Source organism: Psittacula echo, assembly GCF_963264785.1.
Source record: "Psittacula echo genome assembly, chromosome: 5".
NCBI lineage: Eukaryota > Metazoa > Chordata > Aves > Psittaciformes > Psittacidae > Psittacula > Psittacula echo.
The window spans coordinates 81,077,784-81,105,254 of record NC_137739.1 but is presented as its reverse complement, the minus strand read 5'-3'; the positions used below and the strand labels follow the sequence as shown (position 1 = coordinate 81,105,254).

Here is a 27,471-nt window from a genome sequence, read left to right as displayed (position 1 = left end):
CCAAAGGAACGGCACGAGGCCTCCTTAGGGCACATACTTCCCCCAAAATCACCGAAACGGTTTAGGGACTACGGCAGGCCGCGCGTTTCAGGTAACGTTTCGGCCTGTAGCATTTTAGCCGAGGCGTTTAACAGGCACCCACAGGCCGACCGCTCCAGGCGGATACCGACAAAGGAGGGGAGCACCCGCCTGCCCGCCCCCCGCGCTGCCACCGCTCCTTCGGGCCAACCACAGAGGAGCGGCAGGGGCGGCCCGATAAGCAGAGCAGAGAGGTGGGCCTCGAAGCGGAAGTGCTGAAGCCGGCGGCGCTGCCCGGCGGCGGGCAGGAGGGTCCGCCGGGGCGGACGCATGGTGCTGGGGCGGCGTAGGATGCTGAAGCTGGCCGCGGGGCTGCTGGTGGCGGCTGCTGTGGCGCTGCTGCTGGATTGGTGCGTACCTTCAGGGGCGCCAGCGCCCGCAGCGGGTCAGCGCCGGCGGGACCCCCGGCCCGCCCCCGGAGCAGAGGCCGCCAACCTGCTGTGGGTGGTGCAGGTGAGTGGGGCCGGGGCGGGGCTGCTCCCCTTCGGGGTCCGCTGGGCTGCGGCGAGGGGGGGGCGCGGGGTTGGGGGGAGGGGATGGCGATGGCCTCCCCGCTGTGGTGAGAGGCTCTGACACCTTCTCCCGATAAACGTCCCCTTTTGCTGTCGCGAAGGGTCTCTGTCAAGCCGAAGTTACAGGTGTTCAGCCCGAATACCCGAAATAAGATGTGCGTCGTAGAAGCGAGTAATTAAAGCCCTAATTATTACACTATCCTATATACTGCCTCGGTACCCGATCCAGTATTATCTACTGGGATAGCAGATAATGCCTGTCCCTGTCCCCTTCCAAAGCTCAGGAAAGTTGTGTGCGTGAGAAAATAGTTACACAGATTTTTAGCAATGGAAGGTACTGGGCCAGCGTAAGAGTAATGTGTGTTAGGTTAAATGTGCACAGCTTTCTTTCCAGGTTGAATGTAAATGCAAATTAACTTGGCATAGTCTTGGAAGTAAACTGTCACCTCTGGGTGTGCCTGTAGCCTCTCTTGGACTCTCCCCCAGAGCATTCTTGAAGCACTTAATGTATAACTGACCGCAAGCTGTGTGCGTATTTGCAGGTAATCAATGCCTGAGATGTCACAGGGGTTGCATGCAGTTCCTTCTAACAAATAGGCTGCTTTTGCTATTTTGCTTTTATTCTCAAACCCAAGGACACCTTGCTTAAATGTACTAGTTGCAGGCAGTGCTCTTGGTGCATCAGCCAAATGCAGTATTAGTCCTTATGTTCTCTCCAATTGCTATGTATTTTCAATGTCAGTTTTTTCAGTAATTTTTCCTTAAGTGACTTAGGGCTTATCTCTACTGCAGAATAGATTTCAAGATGAGAGATATGCTTGAATTCATATAGATAAAGCCCCTATCTTGAGTTGCTGTCTTCAAGAGACTCAACTACAGCAGCATATAGTGGCTGCAAAGCTATGCTGACAAGCAGCATGCACAGCTCCATGCAGCTTCTCCCATGTTGTCTCTGGTTGTGTTACTTCAAGTGGAGTTCTCCCAGGAACATGGTGCAGCTAATTTGAGACTTGGCTTTACTTTCAAGTGTTTATGTTCTCCTTCAGATCTGCCCTTTAACAGATGCCTTATCATAGACCCAACTTGGAAATTAATCAAGCACTAAATCCAGCATTGTGCCTGATGATGTTGTGGGTAACAGGCTTCAGGCTTCCTGGTGACTTCAGAGTTCTAACTTCGGTCACTGGATAGGGCCTTTTGTAGATCTTAAACTTGTATCATAGTAGAGGAAAAAAGAGGGAAGATCTTTGTAGAAAATCAAGCTTCCCAAACACTGACTGATAAAAGGTTGGGAATTTACATTCTCCATTGTTACTGGTAGAAAGTCTTGTAAGACTTTTTCTCAAGCACCTGGAAACAGCAAAAATAGAAGTTTTTGGTTTCTCTCTTTGATTGCTAAGATAGATGAATTGCAAATCCACAGGTTGATGAGAAGCAAAATAAGACATTGTATCCTTGTCAGTGGTTGAATTAGGTTTAATGTGTTGAGGTAGTTCTGCTGTGCTTTTTGATTCATACTAGCTTGAGTATATTAATGAAAATGAAGTTAAGGTTATGTCTGAAACTGTCTACCTTTTTTAGCATCCAATTCTGATATAGGCAAAAGTTACATGTAAGCAAATGGGGAATTTTCCTAAGCAGAATTAAAAAACTGTTTTCAAGCAATGCTTCCTACATATTCAAATGACTGAATAAGTAAAAGCTAAGGCATTTTGTCTCCAAGGTATTTCATCTAGATTCTCAAAATGGAAAAAGATCCAGGTTTATTAAATTGAATGTAAAAGTTAATGTTTTTCTTTCTCAGTCAGTGATATCATCAGATGGCCATGAGCATGTGCTCACTGGTTTTTGAGTATCAAATTTGTTTAAACTGAGGGGGCTAAGTTACTAATTCATTGAAATGGAATGGCAGGTGGAATTGAAAGCATTCCCCCAAGATTTACTTTGGTCATACCTGAAAAACCATAATATTAACAACAACAACAAAAATCTTACTTTTCTTATTCTCCCCATCCCACCCTGTAGGTATCTTCTGATGTGAGGGCTTTGACTATTCAGAAATGAACAGCACCTTTTGCAGTTATGTGCAAGTGGTATCATCATTTCTTGGACAATCTTTGTGTTCATGAAGCACATGGAATAGGTTCTAAACACACAAAAACACAGAAGTAGAATATTATAAGTCCTTCCACCCAGCCGCTGGAAATGTCACACCAGGTACAAAATTAGTTATTGGTATGCTTCAAGTCCTAGGTGACTTTAATCTCATCTTGCTTTGCAGAAGTAATTATTCTCTCTTGCAGCAAGATCATTGTGTTGTACCAGAAGTTCACAGAATTTGAAAACCAACAGGCCACTTAAAGCCATCAAAACTTGCTGTAGATAGCTAAGTGTTTCCTTGTATTGTATGCCCTTAGATTGAAAGAGATTTTCTCAGTGTAAATATGATTCTAGGCATTAGAGATGCAGTGTTATATGTTTGCTCTGCTTTTTTATTTCCCTAATCATCCACTTCTGTTTCTCCCTGTGTCCCATATACTGATACGAATCACTATGACTGCTCTTGTGTTGCATTCTTATGTACGTGGTTTTGCAGAACAAACTGGGCAGCAATAACCCTCTGTTTGGGACAGTGTTTAATTTTTCTCTTTTGCAGGTGTCAGATATTCATATCAGTAGATTTCAGGATCCCAAACGAGCTCCTGACTTTGAAAAATTCTGTTCCGAAACAATTGATATAATTCAGCCAGCACTTGTTCTAGCAACAGGTGAGCAATTCAGCATGGGGATTTCCTGTTGCATGTGCTGTCAAAGGAAGAGCAAACAAGAAACCTTTAAAGCCTTAAGGTATCTTGAGCAATGGCAATGGATTTTCAGCTGCAGATAGACTGCTAGAAACAGAAGAGAATAACTTTGCAACTTAAGAGAATTAGCTTTTGTCCATTGAGTGGGTTTGACAGTGTTTAGTGTGTATTATATGTAAGAGATATAATTATGCAATGTGGTTACTGTTTTTCCAATACTTATCACTTCACCTTAGGTGTCCCTAGCAACACCGTTCCTTCTTGTCCTCCTGCTAGTAACTCTGCATCAGTCTTCACTATTTGAAATTATAGAGGTTATCAATGTGATGAGTCATTAAAAGCCAGTTCCTCCCTCAGAACGAACCCTGCTCATTTGTATGAAATTCACCTATCAATTAATGTAAGATTTCATTGCTGGTTTCTGTTTGAACATATCATACCAAGACAGGTGAAATAAACCTTGCCATTCCATTTGATAGGTTGCTATTGAAATGGATTAAGTTTTGGCAAGCAAATAAAAAATAAAACGACTTTGAGTCATTACTATACGTGAGGCTTTAGAATCTTAATGCTAGACCTGGACTTTTGTTTCTACAGGGAGTTACCTGTCTGCTGCTTGCTTTTTAAGTTAACAGTTCAGAAATAGTTAGCTTTCATCCTTTAACTAGCAATGCAGGAAGGCATTACTGTATTAACAGAGCTTGGAATGGTTTGAACTCTAATTGGAGCTTGCAGGGATACAGAAGGTGTGAAGTTAAACAAAGCTTCTCTGACTACAGTCTTCAGGTATAATTAATATGTCAGAATTGTCTTTATTTTGGCATGGCATTAATGAAAGTGCTTCAGTGATGTGGCTGATAGATGTTTTGACAGGCTGCCACATCTACATTAGAAGGTATTTACCTTTGTGGTAACCTCTCATAGCAGATGACAGGAGTGTTTGATGCACTTACTCTGGGACACATGGATGGCATGCTCACCTAGTTACAGTATTTGTGTAAGCCTTGCCTTTGTGCACTTTCAGGTGACCTGACAGATGCGAAGACAAGAGATAAACTGGGATCTGAGCAGATAGAAGTAGAATGGAAAACTTACCAGTCAATCCTGAAGAGATCAAGGGTCATGGAAAAAACCAAGTGGATAGACATCAAAGGGAATCATGGTAAGAAGGAAATTAAACACCTTTTTCTTTCCTGAGATTACAGAGCTGATTTAGACAAGTTAGAATATAGAGGTAAAATAAACATAATCTAAAGAATATAGTACTTAGTAGCACATTAGTGGTGGCTATGAACCAGTAGAAGGGCTTGCCATCTACGTGTTTACTTCACCAAGGGCACACTTTGTTTAGAGGCACTTTCTGGAATATTAGACCAGGGAAGAAGGAGTCTTCGTTTATTGCTTTTGCCTTTCAAATGGTAGAACAGAGCTTCAGATGTTAGTTCCCAGGTCATTAGCTTATATACCCCCTTTTTTAATTGAAGGGCAAACTGTAACCTTACCCTACTGAAGAAATGGTTTGAATTTACTTTTCATAGACCTGCTCCCACAGGTTTAAGTTTAAAAGTGTCACACATTCAGCATGTAAAGGAAAATTGGTTTATTTTGAACAGCAAGAGCTCATAGAAGTTTGTACACATCCTAGTTGTTGCTATATTCTAAGCAGCCAAACACAAGCTAACAGCCTTTTAAGCTGTATAAGCCAGCTGTTACAAGAAGGGCAAAACTAGGAAGCCTAGCACTTGGGGGGAAAAAAGTGCATATGTTGTCATATACTGCCCATATATGACTTTTTACTCCTATTTCCCTATCAGGCCTCTGTTACCAGCCTTAATGATGGACTTCAGCTGCAGGAGAAACCTCCCTAAGTTGCTGTCTGTTTTATACACACTTTTTTCTGATGCTATTGCTACTTTATTTTCCTTGCATAAGTTAAATCTTACCTATAGAGAATGCACCCAGTCCAAAAAGCCTTATGGCCAAGGTAGAAACACGTGGTTAGCTTTTAGCCACTAAATGACAATTTACATTCCCAAAACAACTTTAGCTTTGAATTGAAACTTAAATGAGAAAACTGTTCTTGCTTTTAGGTCTACTGCATCAAATATGTCCTGTGCCTGCTGAGAGAGCTTTATTTCAACATAAGGAAATAAAATACAGAGGTCAGTGATCAATTTGATCTTAATTTCTTTTTTTCTCTCCCTTACAGATTCATTCAACATTCCACACCTGAATAGCATTCAAAATTATTACAGGTACTTTTATTTACCATTATATTCAAGATCAAACTCGCTAGACAATATTGTTTTCAGTTTCACATATATGCTTTTTTCACTGACTTTCCTATAGTCCAGTATCGTATTTGCTATTCCGCTTCTCATTTCTGTTGCCAGTTAGTAGATCAGACTAGACTGAGTAAATAGAGATTCTTTGCACAGACTTGTTATTTCTTATCCCTCTGTGTTTTGTAATTGAACATATTGTAAATCTGCCTGTGGCTAAGAAATGTTCTGTATTTCATGTTCAGTTTCCTCAGAGCAGTTGAATGATATATTTCTGTTCCCAGAGAATGCTTTTCCTCCCCAAAATATATGAAAAAAAGAAAGCAAGAGAATACTTCACTTTTCAAAATGTTCTTTCTGCATGCCCAAGGGGGGCTTTTCATGTCATATGGGTCTAGATTTTTTCCGAGCCATTTTAGAAAACTGAAAGTAGACCAGGAAGAAGGCAGATGGTGATGATGTGTGGACAAATGTTCTTGAGGAACACATTTGAGGTTTAATTGTGAAGATACATGAGGAAACTTCCCTTTCTTCACCTGGCTATTTTGCTTGCGCATTGTAAAAGTAACCTCAGTTGTAATTTGTGTTTAACTTTGTGCCTTTCACATCTGAACACAAAATCTTTTTTCATAATTTTAGTAGTGCTTTCAACTTTGACTCTTTGGAGCTGGAAGAGGCCTTGGAAATGTAAACTCAACTTTAATTCAGGCTCTTAAGCCATCCACTTTGCAATAAGGTGACAGATTAAACATCTGATATCTGAGCAGATATGTTTTCCCATAAATTCTGTGGGACAGGATCTTACAGCAGCTGCATTTTCAAGAGAACATGGAATTCACACGTGGATTTACCATAAAGGGATGAATGTAGGGTGCTAACAAGGCTTTTGGATGCGCTAGTGCAGTGCAGTGCACATCCCTGTATCTTTTGCCACAGTTGTGGCTACACAACAATCAGTCTTCCACTCTAGTTTAAGGCTGCTATCACAAGTCCTAGTGACACACATGGGAAGATGCAGCACCAGTGAATTTGCCAGATCATCCATGAATTGTTGCTTGGCCTGGACAAGCTTATTGTTTGGAAAGATGCATGGATCGCCTGCCTCTAGTCCACACTGAAGACACACTGATAGTGTAGGCTTAAATTTTAAACTAACAATAGTGGGTGTCCCTTTAACATAGTAGAATAGACCAAACTGTTCTAACTTACTAACATGAAGACAGAAAGGAATGTTCAGCTGATGGGGGAAGGAACATCACGAGACTGATAATAACTAAGGAGACAGTAAATAAGACCAAGGATGCCAGCCTTCAAGATAGCAGAGCAGCGCCCAATGCAGAGCGATACTGGAACAGAACAGAAGCAAGGACATACCAACTGCTAACTCAGCACTAGGACCTTGTGAGCATGCACAGGCACTGACGTCATTCAGTAAACACAGTGAGGAAGACTACCAGCGACCACTGTCATAGAAAGACAGAAATTTTAGGTTATGACCCTGAGCTTCCAGTTTTCTTATTGAAGTTCATAATAATAACTTTAACTTCAAAGAAATAAACATTGTGGAAGGGCCTTTATGGCGTTAGAAGTATTGATTTGTATCTGAAACTTTTTTTTAATATATTGGCTTCAGGATAACCTTTCTGGCAATTTCACTGTTTATTCTGACTGGTGGAGGAACAATGATATGAACTGCTTTCCGGATGTCTGTGTTCAAACTATAATCATCATCTGAACTCAGGGATGTTTTAGCTTCCACATATCATGCAGGGAGTTAAAACAAAAAGCAACCACACCACCCCAAAAGCCCCAAGCCAAAAAAAAACCAAACTCCACCCCTCCAACCTAGCAAGTTTTAGTTAATCTCAGATTTACTTACAATTACTTTAGTTACATAATTTAAATTTAAATTGAGCAATTTAGTAGCTACCATTTGTTGTAATGTTATCTGTCTTTGCCAATGGAGGATACGTGCAATTCCCATCTAGCATAAAGTATCAAAAGCACCTCCATTTTAGAAGTTAAAAAAATGAAAATACGTGTTGTTAATGGAAAAAGAGAAAACAGTGAATATATTCATTATTACATGTATTTATCATAGCAAATATTAGCATAAAACCATGGAGGGGAAAAAAGGTGAAATTAGTTGGCATGTCTTGTGCATCCTTCCCTGTTTACAGGTCTCTCTAAGAGTATTTTAAGATGAAGATTCAAGAGTTTAGTTAACATCAGGTAACATGCAAAAGAGCAGCAACGCTTTTTGCTCTCTTCTTTTACTCTTTAACTGAATAATTCTGATGACATTCCACAAGTGTCAGGAGAACTGGTAAGATTTGCTATGTCAAGAAATGAAAAAGAGCAATAAGCAAGAGGAAATGCTGCATCCTTTGCTATGTATAAGATTTGGTGTGGTGTAGTGTTTCTGTTTTGGATCTTCTGGAAAATAACTGGAAAGGTTCAATATTTCTTTGGTTCAAGATCTTATTTCATTAGCCAACAGCTGATATTCTACATCAGAGTAACGTGAGAGACCTTCAACAAATCATAGAATCATAGAATGATTAGGGTTGGAAGGGACCTTATCATCTAGTTCCAATCCTCCTTCCATTGGCAGGAATAGTGGAGACAAGACTTGATGTCCCTGATATTTCTAGGTAAGCAAGGAAAAATTCTTTTTGAAAAACTATTTGAGATACCAACAATAAACACAAGACAATAACTTGTTTTCCTTTGCAGGTCTCCTTTAATTAAGAGTTGTGTAAGATCCTGCTGTGCCTTCATGTTGCCTATTTGTTTTGTATCATTTATGCTGCTGGCCTATCCTTTATCCATAAAAATGTACCACATAGCTCAGGGGAAGTGTATTTATGCTAACACTTCTTAAAATGTTTGTGTGCTAACCTGCTGCTTGTCTTAGATGACCTGTGTGATGCATCTTTGAAGCACAGAATCTCAATACCATTGATGTTTTAGAAGAGCCTTTACTGCAGTAACAAAGTGGAACCAGATCTAATGCAAGAAATTTTGCACTCATACTACACAGGTAATTTTTGTCAATGCTACAAGCTTTCTTAACAGCAATATTTCCATTTTATTTTGGCAGGAAATACTCTGCTTGGCATAAAGATGGCTCTTTCCATTACATCCACACCACCCCTTTTGGGAACTATTCATTCATCTGTGTGGATGCCACACTAAGCCCAGGCCCTAAGAGACCCTATAATTTCTTCGGGATTTTAAACACGGTATTTTATGAGTCTTGGCATTCCATTTTGCTGCTGGTTTACGTCTATAATGGCCTGTTTGGGGGTTTGTTTGTTGGTTTTTTTAAAGAAGAATTGTCTGGAAGATTTGTGCTCATCTAAAAGAGTCTTTATGTTTTTAAGTTATTAGGCATTTGGGATATTTATTTAGAAAAATAAGTCTGTCGCTTAACATACAAAGTATCTGTGTTTTCTCTTTTAAATAATTCAGTACAAAAATGTCAAATTAGACATTTTAAGGACACTGTCAGTAGTTTCTTAGCATTTAGCTAGGCTTGCGTGAGAATTTCCTTATATGCTGTAAAGTTTAAAACAAAATCAAACTTTCTCATCTCCTTTTTGCTTTGTTAGATGCTTTTTTTGTTGTTGTTGCTAATATTACAGGTTACAGAGTTGCACTTCTCAACGGAATAATTTGAAAGATAATGCTATAAAGTGGCATTTATGAAAGTGAGGTCTGATCTTCTAAGACCACAAAATTTACGTGGTATTGTTTTGAGAATAACAGTAATCCCGATGTTTCAACCAGATATCATCTTAGATAATATTTTGCTTCCCTTTTATTTTTTTCTGTGTAGCATATTGATATGATTTTGTTCTTGAGATACCCTTCTGAAGTGCTGGCAGAGAGTTACTGAGTTCTGGTAAAGAGATGTCATGTTTTGCCTATGATAAAGACCTCAGGGAAAAGTAAAAAGTTCTCCCTCTAATCTTGTCTAAAGAAGGCTGGACATCTAATGAAGTGTTTGCAAAGTGCTTGGTGATGCTTAGATAAAAGGTGATGTAGGAGTGTCGAGTACTGTTCTCACTGTTTACTGTAATCCATAGTGGGTGCAGTAGGTTTGCAGACAAACTCTCAAGAAGCTAAGAAATGCTGTTGAGTCTAGAGCTCCTTGGCTGCAGTAAGTCAAGGATTTGCTTGCTATTTACCAGTAGCAGGAGTCCGGAGAGCATCATTTGCAGATTTTGCACAAAACTGAAGGTAGATACCTGTAAGAATTAAACCTCTGCCAGGAATTTGAAAAATAAATTAGATTTGTATTAGTGATTTGATTGCATAGCTTAGATAAAAATATTCTTAAAGCCCAAATTCATAAAGGCAAATGAAGAATCATTTCACTTGATAAGCCCATTACATTAACCCAGAATGGTATTCTGGATTTATTCTTTTTGAACATACCTTTATTTCTGTTTGCTTTGTTTGTGCCCTTCAGTGTTTCTTTTCAGGTAGGAGGGAAAAGAATATGTTCGTGGTTCCCTGCGTTACCCTAAAAGATGATCTGCAAAATGGTGGAAGAGTGGATTTAAGTTCTTTTCTGGTTTTAGTTTTCCTCCCTACTCTGTTAGACTTTGAGATCCTATTAGTATTGGCATTCTCTCTGGACAGTGAGTGGCTTATTTAATATTGGAAGTCAGACAAGTAAAGGAGAGGAGTTTTACCTGCTCTGTAAAGTGTTCGTTTTGCTTAACTTTAACAGCAATGGCTGAGTAATATTTTCAAGATTCAGTGTCATAATTCGTTCAGTTAAATGACTGAAGCATATGGTGCACAGTTTGTGGTCTGTCATGCCTATAAAGGCTGTCTAACAACTTAAGAGATTATATGGAGAATAATTATAAGGTAAAGATGTTTGTAAAGTCAACTCAAGTGTGTTGTCTTTGACTACATAAATAAGCAGCAGAACAGATAGAAATATCATTTACAAAATCCTTCTTTATATAGTACTTTTCCTATGTTCACTTGCAAGGAAGGTGTTGAGTGTCTTGTTTTTGCTTTCTTTTTTTTCTGGGTTTTAGGGATAGGTCTAGTAATACATTTTTGTCATGCCCATGCCCAGGTCCCGGGAACAACTGAGAGTATTCTTTTCGTTAGTGTCTTTCTGCTTTCCTTTTGCTGTTTTTTCCAAGAAGCCTGAATATTAAACAGCTTTGTTTGGTTGTCTTTCAAACACCTGCCCGTTTCAGAATCAAATGAAAGAACTATCTTTGATGGCAACACAAAGTCTGCACAGCAATCATACTGTCTGGTTTGGCCATTTTCCCACCTCAACAATCATCTCCCCAGCCCCAGGAATACGAGCATTGATGAGGTAAGAGCTTTCTTTTATTTCTGCATGTTTTCAGTCTGAAGTACATTTCTTGCCCCTCTTCATGTCCTCGTCTGTCACTTTTCAGATTTTCTGCAGTGGTATTTTCTTCTTATCCAAATAATCACAATTATTATGTTCTTTTATTAGTTCTGCCACAGCCTATTTATGTGGACATCTCCATACACTGGGTGGGCTAATGCCAGTCTTGCATAGTCAGCACCGTGGTGGCACTCTGGAACTTGAACTGGGAGACTGGATGGATAATAGGAGGTAAGTAAACCCTAAGTGAGCAAATTGTAACATGGAGCCTTACTGGTTATGCTGTGATTCCCTTTTATGCTGTTTGGAGAACTTGCAAGAAGCATTACATCTGCCTGACTTGTTATTACTATTGATGTGTTTGAAAAATTTCTATGTATAAGTTTGGGATTTTTTTCCCTTTATACCAACAGTGTGCTCATAAATTGAGTAGAGTAATTTTTAGATTAATTCTTGATATTTAGAAATTAAAAAGAAGATATCTCAATGTCCATTTAGGATGCATTTAGTATTCAAATAGAGAAATAAATTGTAATAAATTGTAATAAAATTCAGCATCACAACTTCAAAATATCCATGTTTTGCACCAGCTGTTAGAATTTTAGAGACAAAAACAGTCTACCTGGGAAATATTACCTTAGCAGTGTATCAAAAAGTGTCTGATGCTACATGAAATGTATAGTAGTATATTAGCTTTTATCCTGCAGTAATCTCAATAAAGATACTTGTATGCCTACAGGAAGAGAGAACACTGAGGTTTATGTCCATAACTAGAGTACCTACCCAGACACTGTAGTAATGTACATTTTATTTGAATTCTATAACGTTCATTTATCTGATTCATGTGCAAAATTCAATAGATGTTGACATTTGGAATTTTGAGTAACGCTTGAGTGATTTATCATAAAATGAAGCTGATCAGAGGTAACCAGCTGTACAGTTAGTACAGGACAGTTGGTTAAGATAGGATCAGCTACAGAAGACAGTAAATGAAAAGTAAAAGAAACAAGTTCTGTTTTGGACCTTGGGAAGCATGGGAATCAGCTGGGCATGCAGTAGTTTGTATTAACAAATTTTTTTCCTTTCATTATAGGTACCGGATCCTTGCATTTGATCATGACCTCCTGAGCTTTGCAGATCTTACCTTTGAAGAATGGCCTGTAGTCCTCATCACCAATCCCAAATCCTTCCTTTACAGCAGTTCTGCTCATGAACCACTAGACAAAATCTTTTATTCCACTCATATCAGGTACCCTGTAATCTCCTGATTTTACAATATTTAACTATATTATGATAGGGTAATTTTTGGTTATAATATACATCTATATATGCATATGCATGAACTCTTTTTTTTAAAATGTATATATCCATTGTTCTCAGGTTTCACTTTTCTTCAGAAGATTGCTCCTGAGAGCTCAGTTTGTATCATATCTGTGATAAAAGGAGATTATATAGAACAAATTCATGTTCATTTTATTTATGCAGTTATTTCCCCTGAAGTCAGTTGAACTTATTTATGTAACCAAACCTGGTAGAGTTAAATAACATAAATTATGTGTTAATCTATCTTTTGTGGTCATGTTGCCACCATTGATTTGGAGATTTTGTCTGTATTTTTCCAAGTGTTTTCTCTATTTGCATTGAACTTCTTGGTCCCTCCTGATTTCAGTTTTACATCCTTTATATATTAAAAGAGCTTATGGCTCTGCCAATTTTCATATTGGGTTTAAGTCTCTCCATCTTCCCATTTTTAGCATTTCTATTTTTTTTAATTTGTTTTTCAAATTTCTGTGCCCTTTACAGCATCTTATATTTGCTGTTAGACTAGTATGCATGAAATATATCACTATATTACATACAAAGTATTACAAGCAAAGGAAGTTTGTCAGAGGCCTTGGGTGCCATGGTTTGGTGTGGAGTGTCCCTGCCCATGGCAGGGGGGTTGGAACTAGGTGATCTTAAGGTCCTTTCCAGCCCTAACTATTCTATGATTCTATGGTTCTACTTTTCAGTTAGGAAGCAGTGTCCTACTAAGCCTACCTACTTTCCAGTTTCTTATTTAGAACCTTGTCTGAACATTCTTATAATTATACTAAATAGATGAACTGTAGAATCATTCACCATAACTATGTGAGATGCTGTCACTTGACTGAAACATGGTCTGGAATGCCTTTTGTATTGCCAGAAATGAAAGAAATTGTACGTGCAATATATTGAGTCTATATTAGTATCACTGATTCTCTGAATATGAGCACTTCCAAGTGATATCCATTTGTTGGTATTTCAAATCTGTATTACTTGCCTTGTGTTCCACTCCATTTCTCATAAATTCAATTACAAAAACTGAGAGGTTATATTCTGACTAGCAAAAAGGAAAAGAAAAATAAGAGGGAGGGGAACAAATACACCCAAGAACAAAGGCCTTTAGAGAGAGAGACTGGCAATTTTTATTGAAGACATCTACATTATTAATTTCCAACTCTTTTGAACTCTGAAGTAGAAGAGTTCAACACTTTAGGGACTTCTCTTCAGGAAGTAAGGACAAATCTGTAAGTCCTGTAACAAATCTGTTTATTTTGATGTTTATTCACCCCTTAGAATTCTGGCCTTCTCTCCTTCTGTCATTACCTCCATCGAAGTTTATATAGATGGAGTTTACTTGGGGAATGCACATCAGGTATCTGGGCCTCTCTATGTACTGAAGTGGAGCCCACAGAACTACAGTGAAGGGTTCCATCACATAGATGTGACTGTCCAGGTAAGCTGCTGGCATTCTTTGTATTGAATTTTTTATGTTGTCATGTCTGCTCCATCACCCTTCTGCATCACATAACTAGGGACGAAATAGATGATAGAGACTTCCTTTCAGGTTTGTCTGATTACAAAACCAAAAGGATTTATTAAATGAAAAAACACTGCTGAGCACAAAACCATACATAAAGCATTTGGACAAAAGAAATAATTCTCATTTTTCATCAGAAATATAGTAAGACATGATAGAAAAGCAAGTAATTGGTGAAAAATAAATTATTTTGGGTAACAGGCAAAATTAACTTTTAAGGTTGTCTTAGAAACAATTGAGCTCGATCAAGGAAAATAAGAAGTAGCCTCCTGTTAGTTCAGAAGGCAAAGGAGCTGGATCTGTGAGATTGGAATGCTGTCTTTGATTATCTGTTTGAATTTCTTTTCATTACTTCTTACAGGCTGACAGTCAATACAGCTTCTGTTTCCTCAGACATCAAACTTAGCTGATATTAGATTACTGGGTGCAAAATAGGTTTTTTCAGTGAATGCTTCTGTTCTCGGTACTGTATTTTTGTACCTTCAAGTGGTCTTGAAGAACTTGGTCAGACTGTTCTGACGTTCTGTCCATTAGCACAATAGCAATTGGAAAGTCAGCTTTGTCTGGCTTGGTGGACCCCAGCTTGGTATTACTTCTCACAGGAAAGCAAGCGTTTTCTTCCCAATGGCCTTTCTATACTGTCAGTGTTCCACCTCCCGGCTTGTTACTGATAGCTGTGATGCTTTACCTGCAAAAGCTATATTTTATAAGTGGTTTATTTTCTGGGGTCTTTTGGGGTTTTTTAATGATGATGAAAACATGCACAAAACTGAGTAACATTTGAAGAGGGTTATACAGGCCTGCATAGCAACAGTTGCTTGCAAATACATGCTTGTTGTCAGGTAACTGAATGAGATTTTAAAAATACGGATTTCCTTTCCCCTCCAGCCATAAATCACTATTACATCTAGTAACCAAATAGTTTTTGGAAAGCAAGGAGGATGAGGCATTAACTTGAATTAGGTACCTAGAGAAAATATGACTACTTAATTGTACATTGTTTCTTGGATTGTCCAAATATTGCGTAAGCTGTAATCACACTAAACACACTGAATCATCTACTATGAATAAACCTTTTATTATGTACTGGAAGATAAGGTGTTGTATTGGCTTGCATGGCAAGGTTTTGGTAGCACAGGGGCTACAGGAGTGGCTTCTGTGAGAAGCTGCCAGAAGCTTCCCCTGTGTGCAATAGTGCCAGTGCCAGACAGCTCCAAGATGGACTGGCCGCTGGCCAAGGCCATCAGCAATGCTGGTAGTGCCTCTGTGACAATGTATTCAAGAAGGGGGAAAAGTTGCTGCACAACAGCAGTGCTGCTGGCTGCTGGGTGGGGAGGAGGTAGAGAATCTGGGAGTAAAGTTAAGCCTGGGAAGAAAGGAGGAGTAGGGTGAAGGTGTTTTTAAGATTTGTTTTTATTTCTCATGATCCTACTCTGATTGGATTGGTAATAACTTAAACTGATTTCCACAAGTTGAGTCTGATTTGTCTGTGATGGTAATTGGTGAGGGATCTGTCCCTGTCCTTATCTCGACCCACAAGCATTTTATGGTACTTTCTCTCCCCTGTCTAGCTGAGGAGGTGAGCGATAGAGCATCTTTGGTGGGCATGTGGCATCCAGCCATGGTTAACCCCCCACAGGTGTCAGTGTTACACATGCAGAAATATCAAACTGTTGAACAAAGGTAGCACTGTTACTGTTTATCAATATCAGTTTCTAGCAAATATGCCAGAAAAGTACCACAACAAAGCTTCAAAATAGTTTAAGATGGGATATTATCTGGAATTGAGCTTTCAGAAAACCAGTGGTGGTGGTGCCAATAAATAGTCACTGTCTTCCACAAGTTGCTGAATCTCTGAGAGGTTCTTATTCATATGTAGCACTTTGAGATTATGATCTTATGGTCACCAGTTTACTTGGAACTACAAAACTGACAGTAAGTAATCCTTTGTAGGTAGTACTATTTAATATAGCAGTATGCCAGACATGCATGTGTCAATTGGATCTTCCCAGAAAATCTGCAATGATAATCAGCAGCTTTAACAGGATAGATTGTGCCCTACTGGTCTCTAATTGCTCTCTTCTTTTACTCTAGGATGCTTCAGGTAGAATTAGTACGCGGAGTCATATATTTGCTATGGAAGAAACCCTCTCTCTTAGATTTGACTTTTGGCCATCTGTTATTCTTCTTACTGACCACTATGTTCTAGTAAGTGCTTTCAGCAAAACAACTTTCATTCCGGGTTGGTTTCCCCAGAGACTGCAGGAGTATTTTCCTAATTCCTGGTAGACTTGAATGCACTTTGCTTTTTCCAGATATGACTCCATTGGAATTTCACAAATATTTCAAGTTTCCTTTCGCAAGTTGCACACTTCAAACATCAATGTGCACCAGGGGTTCATGCAAACAGTTGACTCCATGGATTTAATCACAATTGTCCATTTTGGGACATAGGTATATGCACATTTTGTGTAAGCAAGAGGAAGAAAAGAATCTCCTGGAGATTGTAGAAAAGGAAAACATTAAAAAAAACCTTCACTGTGATCTGTTGCAATGTGTGTACTGGCAAGACTGAAAACTCTCCCATCAGCTGCTGCTATTAGCTCTAGCAAAGAGAAAGGCAAAATTCCCATTGACTTCCATAAATTCCAGGTCATATCCAGAAGTGTTACAGGTTAGTGCATGCAAAGAAGGCATGTCATAGTAGTTCAGGTGCACTTGCAGAACAATGTAGGAAGGTCCACATGACTGTAGATAGTATCATAATTGGCTCAAAATTATTATGTTAGTTTCATTAATCAGTAACTGATCTTCTCCACAATGTCTTGAACTGCAGTTCTGTGCAGTAGAGCATATAGAACATGTTTTGTGTAGGAAGTGCATTTACACTTTCTCAATGGATGTGTTTTACAAACCCCATTTTTTTAAGATTCAGGTCTATCACTTGCAGCCATCCAACTGGACTAAAGTCAGTAAGATGCAAGTCCAGTAACTTAGAAACTTTTTTTTTACTCTTCAGTTCAATGACACCATCAAGATTTCTATATGTGTTTCAGTTAGAAATCTTTATCATTCTGTCAGTGCTCAAAGGCAGTGACTGCTCCAGGGCTTGCTTAGAGTCAAAACTGTCATTTCAGGCTCGTGTGCTCTTTGGACTGATTGTGCTGATTCAGATCACCTTGCTCATTATTTTCAGATATCTCCAAAAGCCAGCACTCAAAGGTATGAACCAGTGTCTGTCTGTGGTTTTTAGAGATCTACTCTTCCCAAAACCTAAGTAGTTGCACTGTTAATCCCCATATGTATTTTGCATCTAGTACTTTGATTGCATTCTCAGAAGCTGCTGTTTTGCTTTTAAGGGGGACCCAGAAAAACCTCCAATATATCAAATAAAGTAACTTAAAAAACTAAAAACTTGATCAGATATCTTTGTTTAAACAGAAATTCAATTAATTGAAGTCAAAAGATTTAATTTTCTCACTGAAGAATCCAGTGTAAAGGGATAGGAATATTTTATATTAGTTCTGCATGTGTGCTTGTTTCATTGCAGCTGACACAGAATTCTGTGTCACCTGAGTGAAGAAGCACTTCCTTCTACAAAATCATTCTTGTTAACCTTTGCAAGGAACATGAACAGGCTTGGGTCTTTCTCAGAATAATATTAAGACCAGTTCTGTCAAAACTTGGAATTCGGTTTGTGATAAATCTGGTAAATGAAAATTAATGCTGTTAAGCTTGTGGTGTTTATCCTTTAAACAGTTGTTTGAACCACACCTTACTAATGAGATTTTCCTGGAAGCCACCTCCCTTCCTATTCATGTCAGTGTATGTCCCTTCCTTTATACTCATAATCACATAGCATCCTGAGGTAACTACAGCTGCTGCTTACATAAAAGAAGAATAGAACTGCAGTTGCCTTTATGGAATTCAGCAGCTAAAAATGAAAAGAGCTAGCACTCTGTGATCAGCCAGGTCCCTGTAGACCATGACAAATGCTTTACACATTAGTGAACAACTTCGTTAGAGCTGTTGATTTCCAAAGGTCAAGCTTGCCCTCTGGGAGTTAATGCTTCGTGAGAAGGGCAGCCATGTAATAATGAGACTCTAAAAGCTAACTTTGATAGGAAGCCTCTCTTCATCTCAGCCTATGGTCTGCTTCAGTTGGGAAATGAATATTGCTTTTGGTTTGGGTGTTTTATTTGCTCACACACTTGTCAGAATGCTGCCATTTCAACACCTAGGCTTCATTTTATCTGAGTTGCTATCAGATCTCACTAAATAGATTTAATCAAAGAAAATCCAGTTAATCTAGCCCATGCTGAGCTGCCTTTTTGGGTTTGCACAGCTACTGTTTTTGATTTATTTTTCATTTAATTTTCTCCATGTTTTTCATTCTAGCTAACTTCATTGTCTGGGTATAGAATGGTCGTTCAGTTTTATTTACATACTGTAAGTGTACTCATTTAGAATGGCAGCTGCTTCTGCTGTTTTAAACATAGACTGTTATATTTATCAGTTCCTTGCTTTTAGTTATCACAGTAATAGTAGAAATGCATTCCTTTGCATCTGTTCTCTTGACATACCAAATATTATTTTTACATTTATTTAATAGAATGAGTAAATAATGTGCAGATTTGTTTCACAAATATATCTATTTTTATATGTGTGTATGTGTTGCAACCTGAATCAAGTGTATGTTCTTAAATGTTGTCTCTCTTTAGAAAAGCCAGGATTACTTACTCTGACCTTGTATTCCCTCCACATCTTCAGTAAAATAAACACCCTCTATTACTCAATTCTGGTCCTGAATTTATACACCATTCTGGGTAAGTAACCTAGAGTATGACAGGATTTAAATTAGTGATTTTAAATTACACATCAGATACTGATGAAAAATTAGACTTCTAACATCATGGAGAATAGGGAAAACATAAGTTACAAAATCTATGTGGAACTTGAAAAGTTAATGTCCAAAGAGACTAAAGGTTTATTTGAAGAGCCTAATTTGGAGCCCTAGAATTAAATGCTCAGTTTACTTTCAGAGTAATTAATAATTTGAGTGTCTTTAAATTTAATTGGGTTTTCACTTATTCTTTGAATAAGATCTGGTTGTACCTGGGTGTAAAATAAGTATGTGGAACGTACATTGCACATGACATGTCACTTAAGGCATCTCAGCTCCCATACTAACAATCTTAGCTCATTTCTCCTCTGAGATGTTACTAAAATAGCTACTTTTTTGGCAGTCAGCATAGGGTGCATAACAGTGCAGCTTGTCCATGTTGACTTCTGAGCTAAGCCAAGCTGGAATTGTTTATGACTTGCTGTAATTCTGGGGAAAGGCCAGTGTTTGATAGAACTCATCTTTTCACTTCTCTCATAAGGAAAATATTATCTGTGGTGTTGAATATGGTCACAGAGATGAAACCAACTTAAAAGTATTTTCATTGCATGCCACAACTCATTGGTGTATTGTGATATTTTCACATTGGGATTGTTCATCAGATTGCTGTTTGCTGGAGGTGAAAACATCAGGCTTATTACTGGAGACAACAGAGAAGTCATTTTCCCCAGCTGACCACTTGGTGCTCAGGAATAGAAAGGGCCATGTGGGAAATGCCATGTCTTTGCTGTTTTCTGATGGTGCTCTGTGTCTGGTTTCCTCTCTTTCAGGACCATGGTTTGTAGGTGAACTGATAGATGGCCACGTGGGGGCCTGCTTTTCCTTTGGGGTCTTTGTTGGTGGTTCCTTCTTACAGGGCAGTCTGACATTCGTGGTTGGGATTTTACAGGTACATATTTATACAAATTAAGCTGACAAACTGCTTTTTTCTGAGAAACTTTTTTTTCCTGTTACTTTTTTTAATAGTTTCAGAAAGAAAGGAGTCTTGTAAGGATAGAACAGATTAGTGGCCATGCCTGACTACAACAGCTCGCTCTTAACTTTCTGCAAATGTAAAGGGCAGAAAGGAAGGAGACCTTGAATTATTGTCTCAGACTTCTCTTTTGCTCTGTTTGATATTGCTTTGGGCTCCCTGCATGTCTGCATTAGAGACCATCTCTACAGATTTACCACTCCACATTTTTTGTCCTTGGCTCACACAGGTTGCAGTGATTAAGCCAAAGAAACTTAATGGCCAGGGCAGCCCTTGCCCGATGAAGATCAGTAGGTGTCACTCTCCAAGTACACACGAGTCCAGTTTTCCCAGCAGTCTGACCTGCTTGCCCTCTGGTTTTCCCAGCTGCCATTAGTCTGAGAGGGGGTGTAGTTCCTTGGCATTTAGGCCAGACTAAGCTCGTGTTGCCTCCTTCATGGTCCCTCCCTTATGCCACTGCTAATGCTTGTCTGACACCACAGTGGGCTGGGTCACAGAGCTAAACTGACATAAGGACCTTCTGTTTTTACTGTGCTAGTATTTTGCCATGTGTAGCTCCCTGAACCAGCTCCAGGAAAGGTCAGATTCATGTCAGCACCTCCCACAGCAAGGGAGAGGGCAGGAATGCTTGGCCTGGACTGAGACACAGGCAGCTACAGCTCTATCAGCTGCAGACTGTTGGAAGTGCATCCTGAGATTCCAGCTCTGGGAATTCTACTCAACTCTTAGAATGGGACAGTTATACTTCCTATGTCCTCATGGATGTTATGCAGAACACTTGGCTTGCTCATCTTATTTTGTTCTGCTCTTCTTTTCAGGTGTTGTTTTTCAACCTACCATTGATGGCCTATCTCTGCTGGTGCCTGTTGCTGCGATGCCAGGGTCACAGCTTCTGTTCTCACATCCGTCAGGTCCGACACATCATGGCTGTGCTTGTTCACCTGGCAATGACTCTCCTCCTGGCCTGGCAGGTCTATTCCTGCTATTTCCTGCAGCGAACCTATGGGATGTTGGCATTCTTCCTCTCCCCAATGAGAACATGGCTGGTGGTGCTGACCTCAGCTCTGATTTATAAGACCTGGACAATGAAATCATCTGAGCTCAGAACTTACATAGTAGAAATGAAAAACTGTCAGAGCTCCTGAAGTATAACATAAGTACTTAAAGTTCTTTGACTTAAAAACTGCCAAGGCACAGCCTACAGTTTTGTGATGCTGGAATTCCATACAGCCCAACCATTAGGTGCTAAGATGTGAAGCTGCACCTGCACTGCTACAGAGCTGTATTAAATATTAAATTTATAACACTATGTAATATATACTTTTATTGTATTATACAATATGCTGTATAATACATGTTATATAATACAGTTATACACTATACATTAATTCAGTACACAGTAAACTGTAGAATAATCTCTTTAATAGGGGGTTTTTGTGATACAGAAGATAGATATGTCCATATGGATCACAAGTGGAAATTTACTACTGTGAGTGGAAAAATATTTTTAATTAATTAAATTCTTGATTTTTATAATGCTGGGGGAAAATGAGAATAGATCTTGATAATGAGCCCTAGGGTTTGTGCTTAACTTTGCTTTTTATTTCAGGATTTACATTTATTTTTACAAGACTAGACCAGATACCTTTATGAAGTTATGGTTATTACAAAGGTGCTGTGGTGGCCTTCAGAGTAGGAGTCCCTTGCTCACATACTTTGCCAGTTCATAATGCTGTGTGTGAGCAGTTTACAGGCTGGTAGGTGTGTTTAAGTGTATTTATGTTTATCTGAGCCATGGCCTATTGCTCTTGTCCTGGAAAGGCTGTTGAATTAACATGTTTTCTCTCTGGGAGGAAGGAGCTTTGTCTTCCACTGCTGAAGCTGCCAATTTTCCTACACTGATCAGTGAAAGGATGGCAAATGATCAGTGTTGCTGGGATTCCCAGCTGCAGTCAGAGTTAAGCTTTAAAGCAAAGAATGGAGACAATGTCCTCATGATGGGAGAGCCTGGAGGAATTGCCTATCATGTCTGTAAGTAAGGTCGGGGCTCTATTTCTGGGTGTCAGTCAAATGCGCCAAAGAGTGACCTAGCAAAACTCTTGGTTTTCACTTTTTCCAAGTCTAAAAATGATGGAACAGTTACACTGATGAAGAATGTGATGATGCAGAGCCAAGAGAGCTGAGGTGCCTTTATCTGTGAAGTCAGGAGGATGCTGGCCTGTCTCATAAAGCTGCTGCAAATGGAACATTTAAAATACCCTCAGTAACTTTACAGTAACTTATTTATGGCTCCTCAAGAGAAAGGAGGAGCAATTTATTTATAGCACCTTAGAAAAAGCAGCAGTGACTGCAGAACATACAGGGAAATAAACTGAATTGGAAGAAAATCTCAACTACAACTAAAAGCTTTTGCTATTTTTAAAAGGTGACAGCTTTCCTATACCTTAATTCCTGTCCCTCAGTGATTGACAATGTAATAGGAAAAAGAGAGTAATGGCTCTCATTTGCATCAGTTAAATACATTAAGAGAATACAGAGTGTCATTTGTTGCTACATAAGTTTCTTTTGCAAAACTATTAGAAAATCAGAGGCAGGGCACAAAATTTACTCATGAGAAGTTTGCAAAGCTGTGAGAAATGCTATGGAAAAAGTAATCATAAACTGACATTTTGTGATTAAATGACTTTTACATGATCAGGGAGCGTAAGTGACAATAAAATATTTCATTATCTATACCCTGTGACAAGACTGAGACTTCCTTTGTTGTGGTGGTTGCTGTCGATTGCAATGTCATCAAATCTCAATGTAATCAAACGTCTGTGGACTTACAAATCTTGCAGTCTGTCACATACTCGCTGTTTGGCTCCATGGAATGAGTTGGGTACATGGATGGAATTCTGTTAAGAATCTCTCAGCACTATTCTTAGTGTGGTGAGCAAAGATGTTTTATTTGTAGATGTGTTATCCGTGGCTCCAAGGACCCAAATAAGAATCACAATGCTCTGAAAGGTGGTTAGTGTGTGAATTACACGTTTGTGGTAATGATGTAATAAATTCTGAGAGAAAGGGACTATCCAACCACAGGTCAACAGGTAACACACCACAGAAACTTAGAATCCTGCCCTGCATAGAAAGCACCCCTTAGCTCATGCTCTATAGACACAGCTATTGCAGCTTTTTGTTGCCAAACAGGCAAGTTAAACTTACCTTGTCTCATGATAATTGAGATAATTTTCTCCTTTAACAGTTTTCATAGAATCACAGATTGGTTTGGGTTGGAAAGCATCTTAAAGCTCATCCAGTTCCAACCCCCTGCCAGAGGCAGGGACACCTTCCACTAGAGCAGGTTGCTCCAAGCCCTGTCCAACCTGGCCTTGAGCACTGCTAGGGATGGGGCAGCCACAGCTTCCCTGGGCAACCTGTGCCAGTGTCCCACCACCCTCCTGGTAGAGAACTTCCTTCTAAAACCTTCACAGGAAAATACCAGCTTTCCTACTTGAGCTGCAGACTTACACTTTAAGACTTTCTTTGCCAATACCTCTTAAAGGCTTTTTAATTCTTTGTATCTCGGCAGGCTGAAAGTTCTTAGAAGCACAGACTATAAGCTAGACTCTATTTTAGCTGTCCTTATCATATAGCTAAGTGGTTGCCCAAGTTAACTATGAGTAACAAAAATCACAATAAAGTATGTTTTAACCTTAAAATTCAAACAAATTGGTTCAATAAAATGCAGCCCATCTCCCAGAACTCATCACCAGTCGCTTAAACCATCAATAACTGGACAAACTTCTGACAGCTCTGCAGATGAGATGACAGATCTGCAAGGCACCCTCTAAAGAAAACTGCACTTGCTCCTGTTGGCCTGCAATGCCCAGAAGGCACAGATCAACAGTGTGGACTGAAGTGAGATGATCCAGAGGTAATTGGCCCTGTGTAGTCCTAATGAATTGCCTGGCTTTGCTCTTTCAAAATTAAGTTGTCCTCACCAAAAGGCTGATTTTCAGCTGAGCTGATAACACAATATTGTGCTGGAAAGTCTCTTAGCATTTACATTAGTATCCGTGTAAGATCCCTCATAGTGTTGTTCCATAGTTCATTACATGTTTTTCCAGCTTCTGGATGAAAAGATCTTACTAACTTTTGTACATGAACAGAAACAACTGGCTTTGGCATTCATTACTTCTGGCATGTAGTTCTCTCTTCTAACACAGTACTGCACGGCTGTTTTGGGGCAAGCCTAACAATAGAGAGCTCTTCTCAAGTCAAGAGTGGCCTTTCCAAGGTGTTCATTAGCAGGAAAAATGAGAGCTACATGAAGTGAGCAAAGCAAGTGGCAGATGGTGGAACCAGACTGCTGAAGTGCTTCACACACTGCTGGCGGCCATCAGTGTGATCTGTGACAAATCAATCTTTCATAGCATAAATGCTTTGATTACAACACTCTGCAGGGTTTGTTGGTTGGGTTTGTTTGGGTTGTTTTTATCTGCATTGAGGAGCTTCTTTAAAGTACTTAATTCCCATTTGAAATGACTCTAAAAGGGGACTGGAAATTATTATTTGGAAAGAGAAAAATCTTTCAAATACATTTTGTTCTTTCTGTTAAAAAAATAGGCTCTTAGAAAAAGCACTTCGTGCTGCTGTTTGCTTATGAAGGAATTCTTGTGTTCATCAGTGAATTACATCCAAGATACTGTGAAATGCATAACAAACTAGGAAAAAGAGAAGATTCTTTTATGTGCATATATCCTCAGTGCTGTGAGGGCTGAGCAAAACTTGCAGAGGAAAGTTCCCAAGGGACTGCCATTGGCATGCATAATTTCCTATAGCTGTCATCAGGGAAGGCCTGTCCAGTCCCTATAAAGAGATCTTGGCACTCAGTGTAGTGGAAAATGCAAGGATAGCAGAGAGAGGCTTTTTCCATGTGCTTTTCCTACCGTCTCTGTAGCATACTAAAAAAATAAGAACACTACAAAATCCCTCAACCCCCTAAAAACCCCAACCAAAGCTAGAACAGTTCCAATAGTTCAAAGAGCATGAGCCCCTTTTCTGGAGCAGCAGAGGCTGAGAGGCTGCTGCCTGCAGGGCACTGAAGCCTCAGCCGGACTGCCTGGCCTGAGGACATGGAACAGGCTGTTCCAGTCTGAAATGCTCACTGCTGCCAAAAGCCAGATTACTCTGGGGAGCCGGACACAAAAGCAGCTCCATCCCGGCTTTAAAGCACCAGTAGACAGTGTCCTGCCCTCCCCCAGTCCACCCCCAGAACCAGGCGGAAGTCCAACCGTGCTGGCTTCTGCCCAGCCTGCTCCCATCGGAGCCTGATCCTTGGCCTTTTACTTTCCCTTCCCACACTCCCTGCCTGGGAGGCAAAGGAAAGCACGCAGGGGTTGATGGGGAGAGGAAGGCTCCTTCCTGCAGAGGAGCAGAGTGAGCAAAGGTCTCAGAGATGCGGACCCATAGCCCCACAAACTCACTGCCTTCTCTCACCCTTTGCCCTTCAACAGTCTGCTCTAAACATAAATTGCACCTCCCTGTTCTTGCATAAACACTGCTTTGCTACTTCACACTACCAGTTTTCTTTCAACACTGTTGACCTGCTTAACCACCCTTTTACCACCTCTCTGCCCAGAGTAGAGTGCTGTGGCAAAACTGCGTTTTGCTATCTAAGGTATCTATCTTTGTGATTGCAAAATGTGTTCCTGTGGCTAAAAAGTCAACTAATTTCTGCTTCGTTCTGTGCTTTTAAAAAGGAGTTCCCAGTTGTGTCTCATAAAGTGTTTTCTTAGTTAGGAACTTATTCCAGCTGCTGTCTTTCATCCCCTGGCAGTCTTTTTATGTATTGCATGAACATTTGCTGCTGTGAAGAGAACCCAGTGAGGAGAAAGGCGCATAGCAATAGAAGAGAGCAATGTTAAGAACAACAGGACCAAGTAATCCTGCATCTGCTTCTTCCACGATCAGTGCATTAAAATATAGAGATTAAGCTATTTGAAAGGCATCTGCCTTCTCTTGCTTCACTTCTGTAACAAGAGCTACTATAAACTACAGTAAGATACATTTACGTCTGGGCTGGCAAGCTCTTTTCGTGCTATTGCTGACATTGTCCATTAAATCCTGACACTAAGCTACATGGCCTAGCACTAAACCACTAATAGGTGCTCCTATGGAAGAGCATTTCTTCTGATTATCAAGTAAGAAGCCAACAGGGAGGACAAGAAACATGAGGATCTAAAAAAATTTGTTAAGTAAAAGGGGGGAAAAGTGGAGGGTAAGAAAGCAGAAGGGAAGAAAATGAAATATAGGGCAGTCAACAACTACTCTTCCAGGTGCAAAGGGAAAAGGAACGGAAATGAGAGTGCACAAAACTTTAGCAAATTCAAACAAGCATGAGGTTGGCCCAAAGGAAAGTAAGAAAGGTCTGTGCCCAATACTGATGAAGTTTTATTACCCTCTGCAACAAGAAATGCTTATGTGTAGCTGAACTTCTAGTATCTTACTATGTTCACACAACAGGTACTTTGGATTCAAGCTTGCCCTTACTTAAGATCTTATAGACGGTCACTCCCCTGTAAGGTAAAGCTTCATAGGACAAAGGCTGGTGCTTCTGCAGCCAGTGCCTATTTATCTACAACATCCAAAGCCTCTCAGATTTTTGTTTCCAGTTATTTGTCACCCTTTGTTAAATAAGAACTCTCCTATAGTGCAAACCAGATGATTGCTGAAGAGCCACACTATTACAGTAATTAAGACAAGGTGAAAAAAAAATGATGTTTTAATATTTTTAGAACTGTGGCACTTGGTTTAAAGCATTTTCTCCCTTTGATTTTTATTTATTCTTGGGAAGCAACACGAGCCAGGATTCACAAGTAAAGAAATGCTTCCGTGAGAACCCTAAAGGTTGGGAGTCCCAGAAAGAGCTTTACTCTGTTTATATCTTGTTTTCTTTTTTCCCCTCAAGCCATTTAACTAATGCTGATAGAACCTTTATTGCCCTCTCCAGCCTGACTAGAGGAATGCTGCTGCAATCAAGCTGCCTTTCTAATGGTAGAGAATCAGTATCTCAGCATGATCTCCTCTGGATCACTCCTCACATCATCAGCTCTTTATAGGCTTACGACTTGTGTGACTTACTAAGCAATTGCTGTAAAAATAACAGTGCTGGGAATTTTATAATCGTATCATATTTTGTTTCAGTTGTGAAAAATCACCTCCTCAAGGACTGTCACTCCTGGAAGGTGCATCACACCTCACAGTGCAGAGATGAGCTCAATCTGGAACAGCTCTTCAGCAAATATTGTTTGAAAAGTACAAAACCTGTCCTTTGGACAAACAAATGCAACTCTGGAAACACACCAGCCTGAGGCCCTCACACATGAGATATGAAAGAAAAACAACATTTTAACACCTTTCTAGTATGGTTATTGTTATGATTGCTTTCTTGCATTCATCCAACACAAACTCACCACAGTTCATAACTGAAGCCTCTTTTGAGATACACAAATATTTAATCAGCTTGCAGTGGATACTACCTTATGATATACTTCCTTCCAAGCAGGCTGGAATAAAACAGAACAGTCCTCAGTTTTCATAAGGCATTTTCCTCAAAACAGGCTGTTTAAACTGAAATAAAATTGATAGATTGAAGAAAGCCAAATACGGGGAAATGCCTCTTACAGGACATTGAAACT

General features: G+C 39.6%; 1 protein-coding gene across 3 annotated transcripts; it reads left to right on the top strand.

Moving 5' to 3' along the window:
- Window positions 1-346: 346 nt before the first annotated feature.
- Window positions 347-22,479, top strand: TMEM62 (transmembrane protein 62). 3 transcript variants are annotated; one of them, XM_080618786.1, is made up of 14 exons: window positions 347-531; window positions 3,247-3,358; window positions 4,419-4,556; window positions 5,604-5,649; window positions 8,780-8,921; window positions 10,905-11,029; window positions 11,177-11,299; window positions 12,162-12,317; window positions 13,667-13,826; window positions 16,005-16,118; window positions 17,048-17,132; window positions 18,632-18,736; window positions 19,584-19,702; window positions 20,605-22,479. In XM_080618786.1, exons 1-14 carry the CDS (start codon window positions 349-351, stop codon window positions 20,929-20,931), a joined length of 1,935 nt encoding a protein of 644 aa, XP_080474912.1. In that variant the 5' UTR covers window positions 347-348; the 3' UTR covers window positions 20,932-22,479. The 3 variants fall into 3 exon arrangements, with proteins under 3 accessions (XP_080474912.1, XP_080474913.1, XP_080474914.1); XM_080618788.1 differs by lacking the exon at window positions 347-531 and adding an exon at window positions 2,727-2,807; XM_080618787.1 differs by lacking the exon at window positions 16,005-16,118.
- Window positions 22,480-27,471: the final 4,992 nt, after the last annotated feature.

What these genes read in the sequence shown, in the direction of transcription:
- TMEM62 (XM_080618786.1), top strand. Translation starts at nt 349, where the DNA reads ATGGTGCTGGGGCGGCGTAGGATGCTGAAGCTGGCCGCGGGGCTGCTG. An exon ending in AGCATTCAAAATTATTACAG is followed by an intron (nt 5,650 to 8,779) that starts GTACTTTTATTT and finishes TTATTTTGGCAG; the next exon opens with GAAATACTCTGCTTGGCATA. An exon ending in CCAAAAGCCAGCACTCAAAG is followed by an intron (nt 17,133 to 18,631) that starts GTATGAACCAGT and finishes GTCTCTCTTTAG; the next exon opens with AAAAGCCAGGATTACTTACT.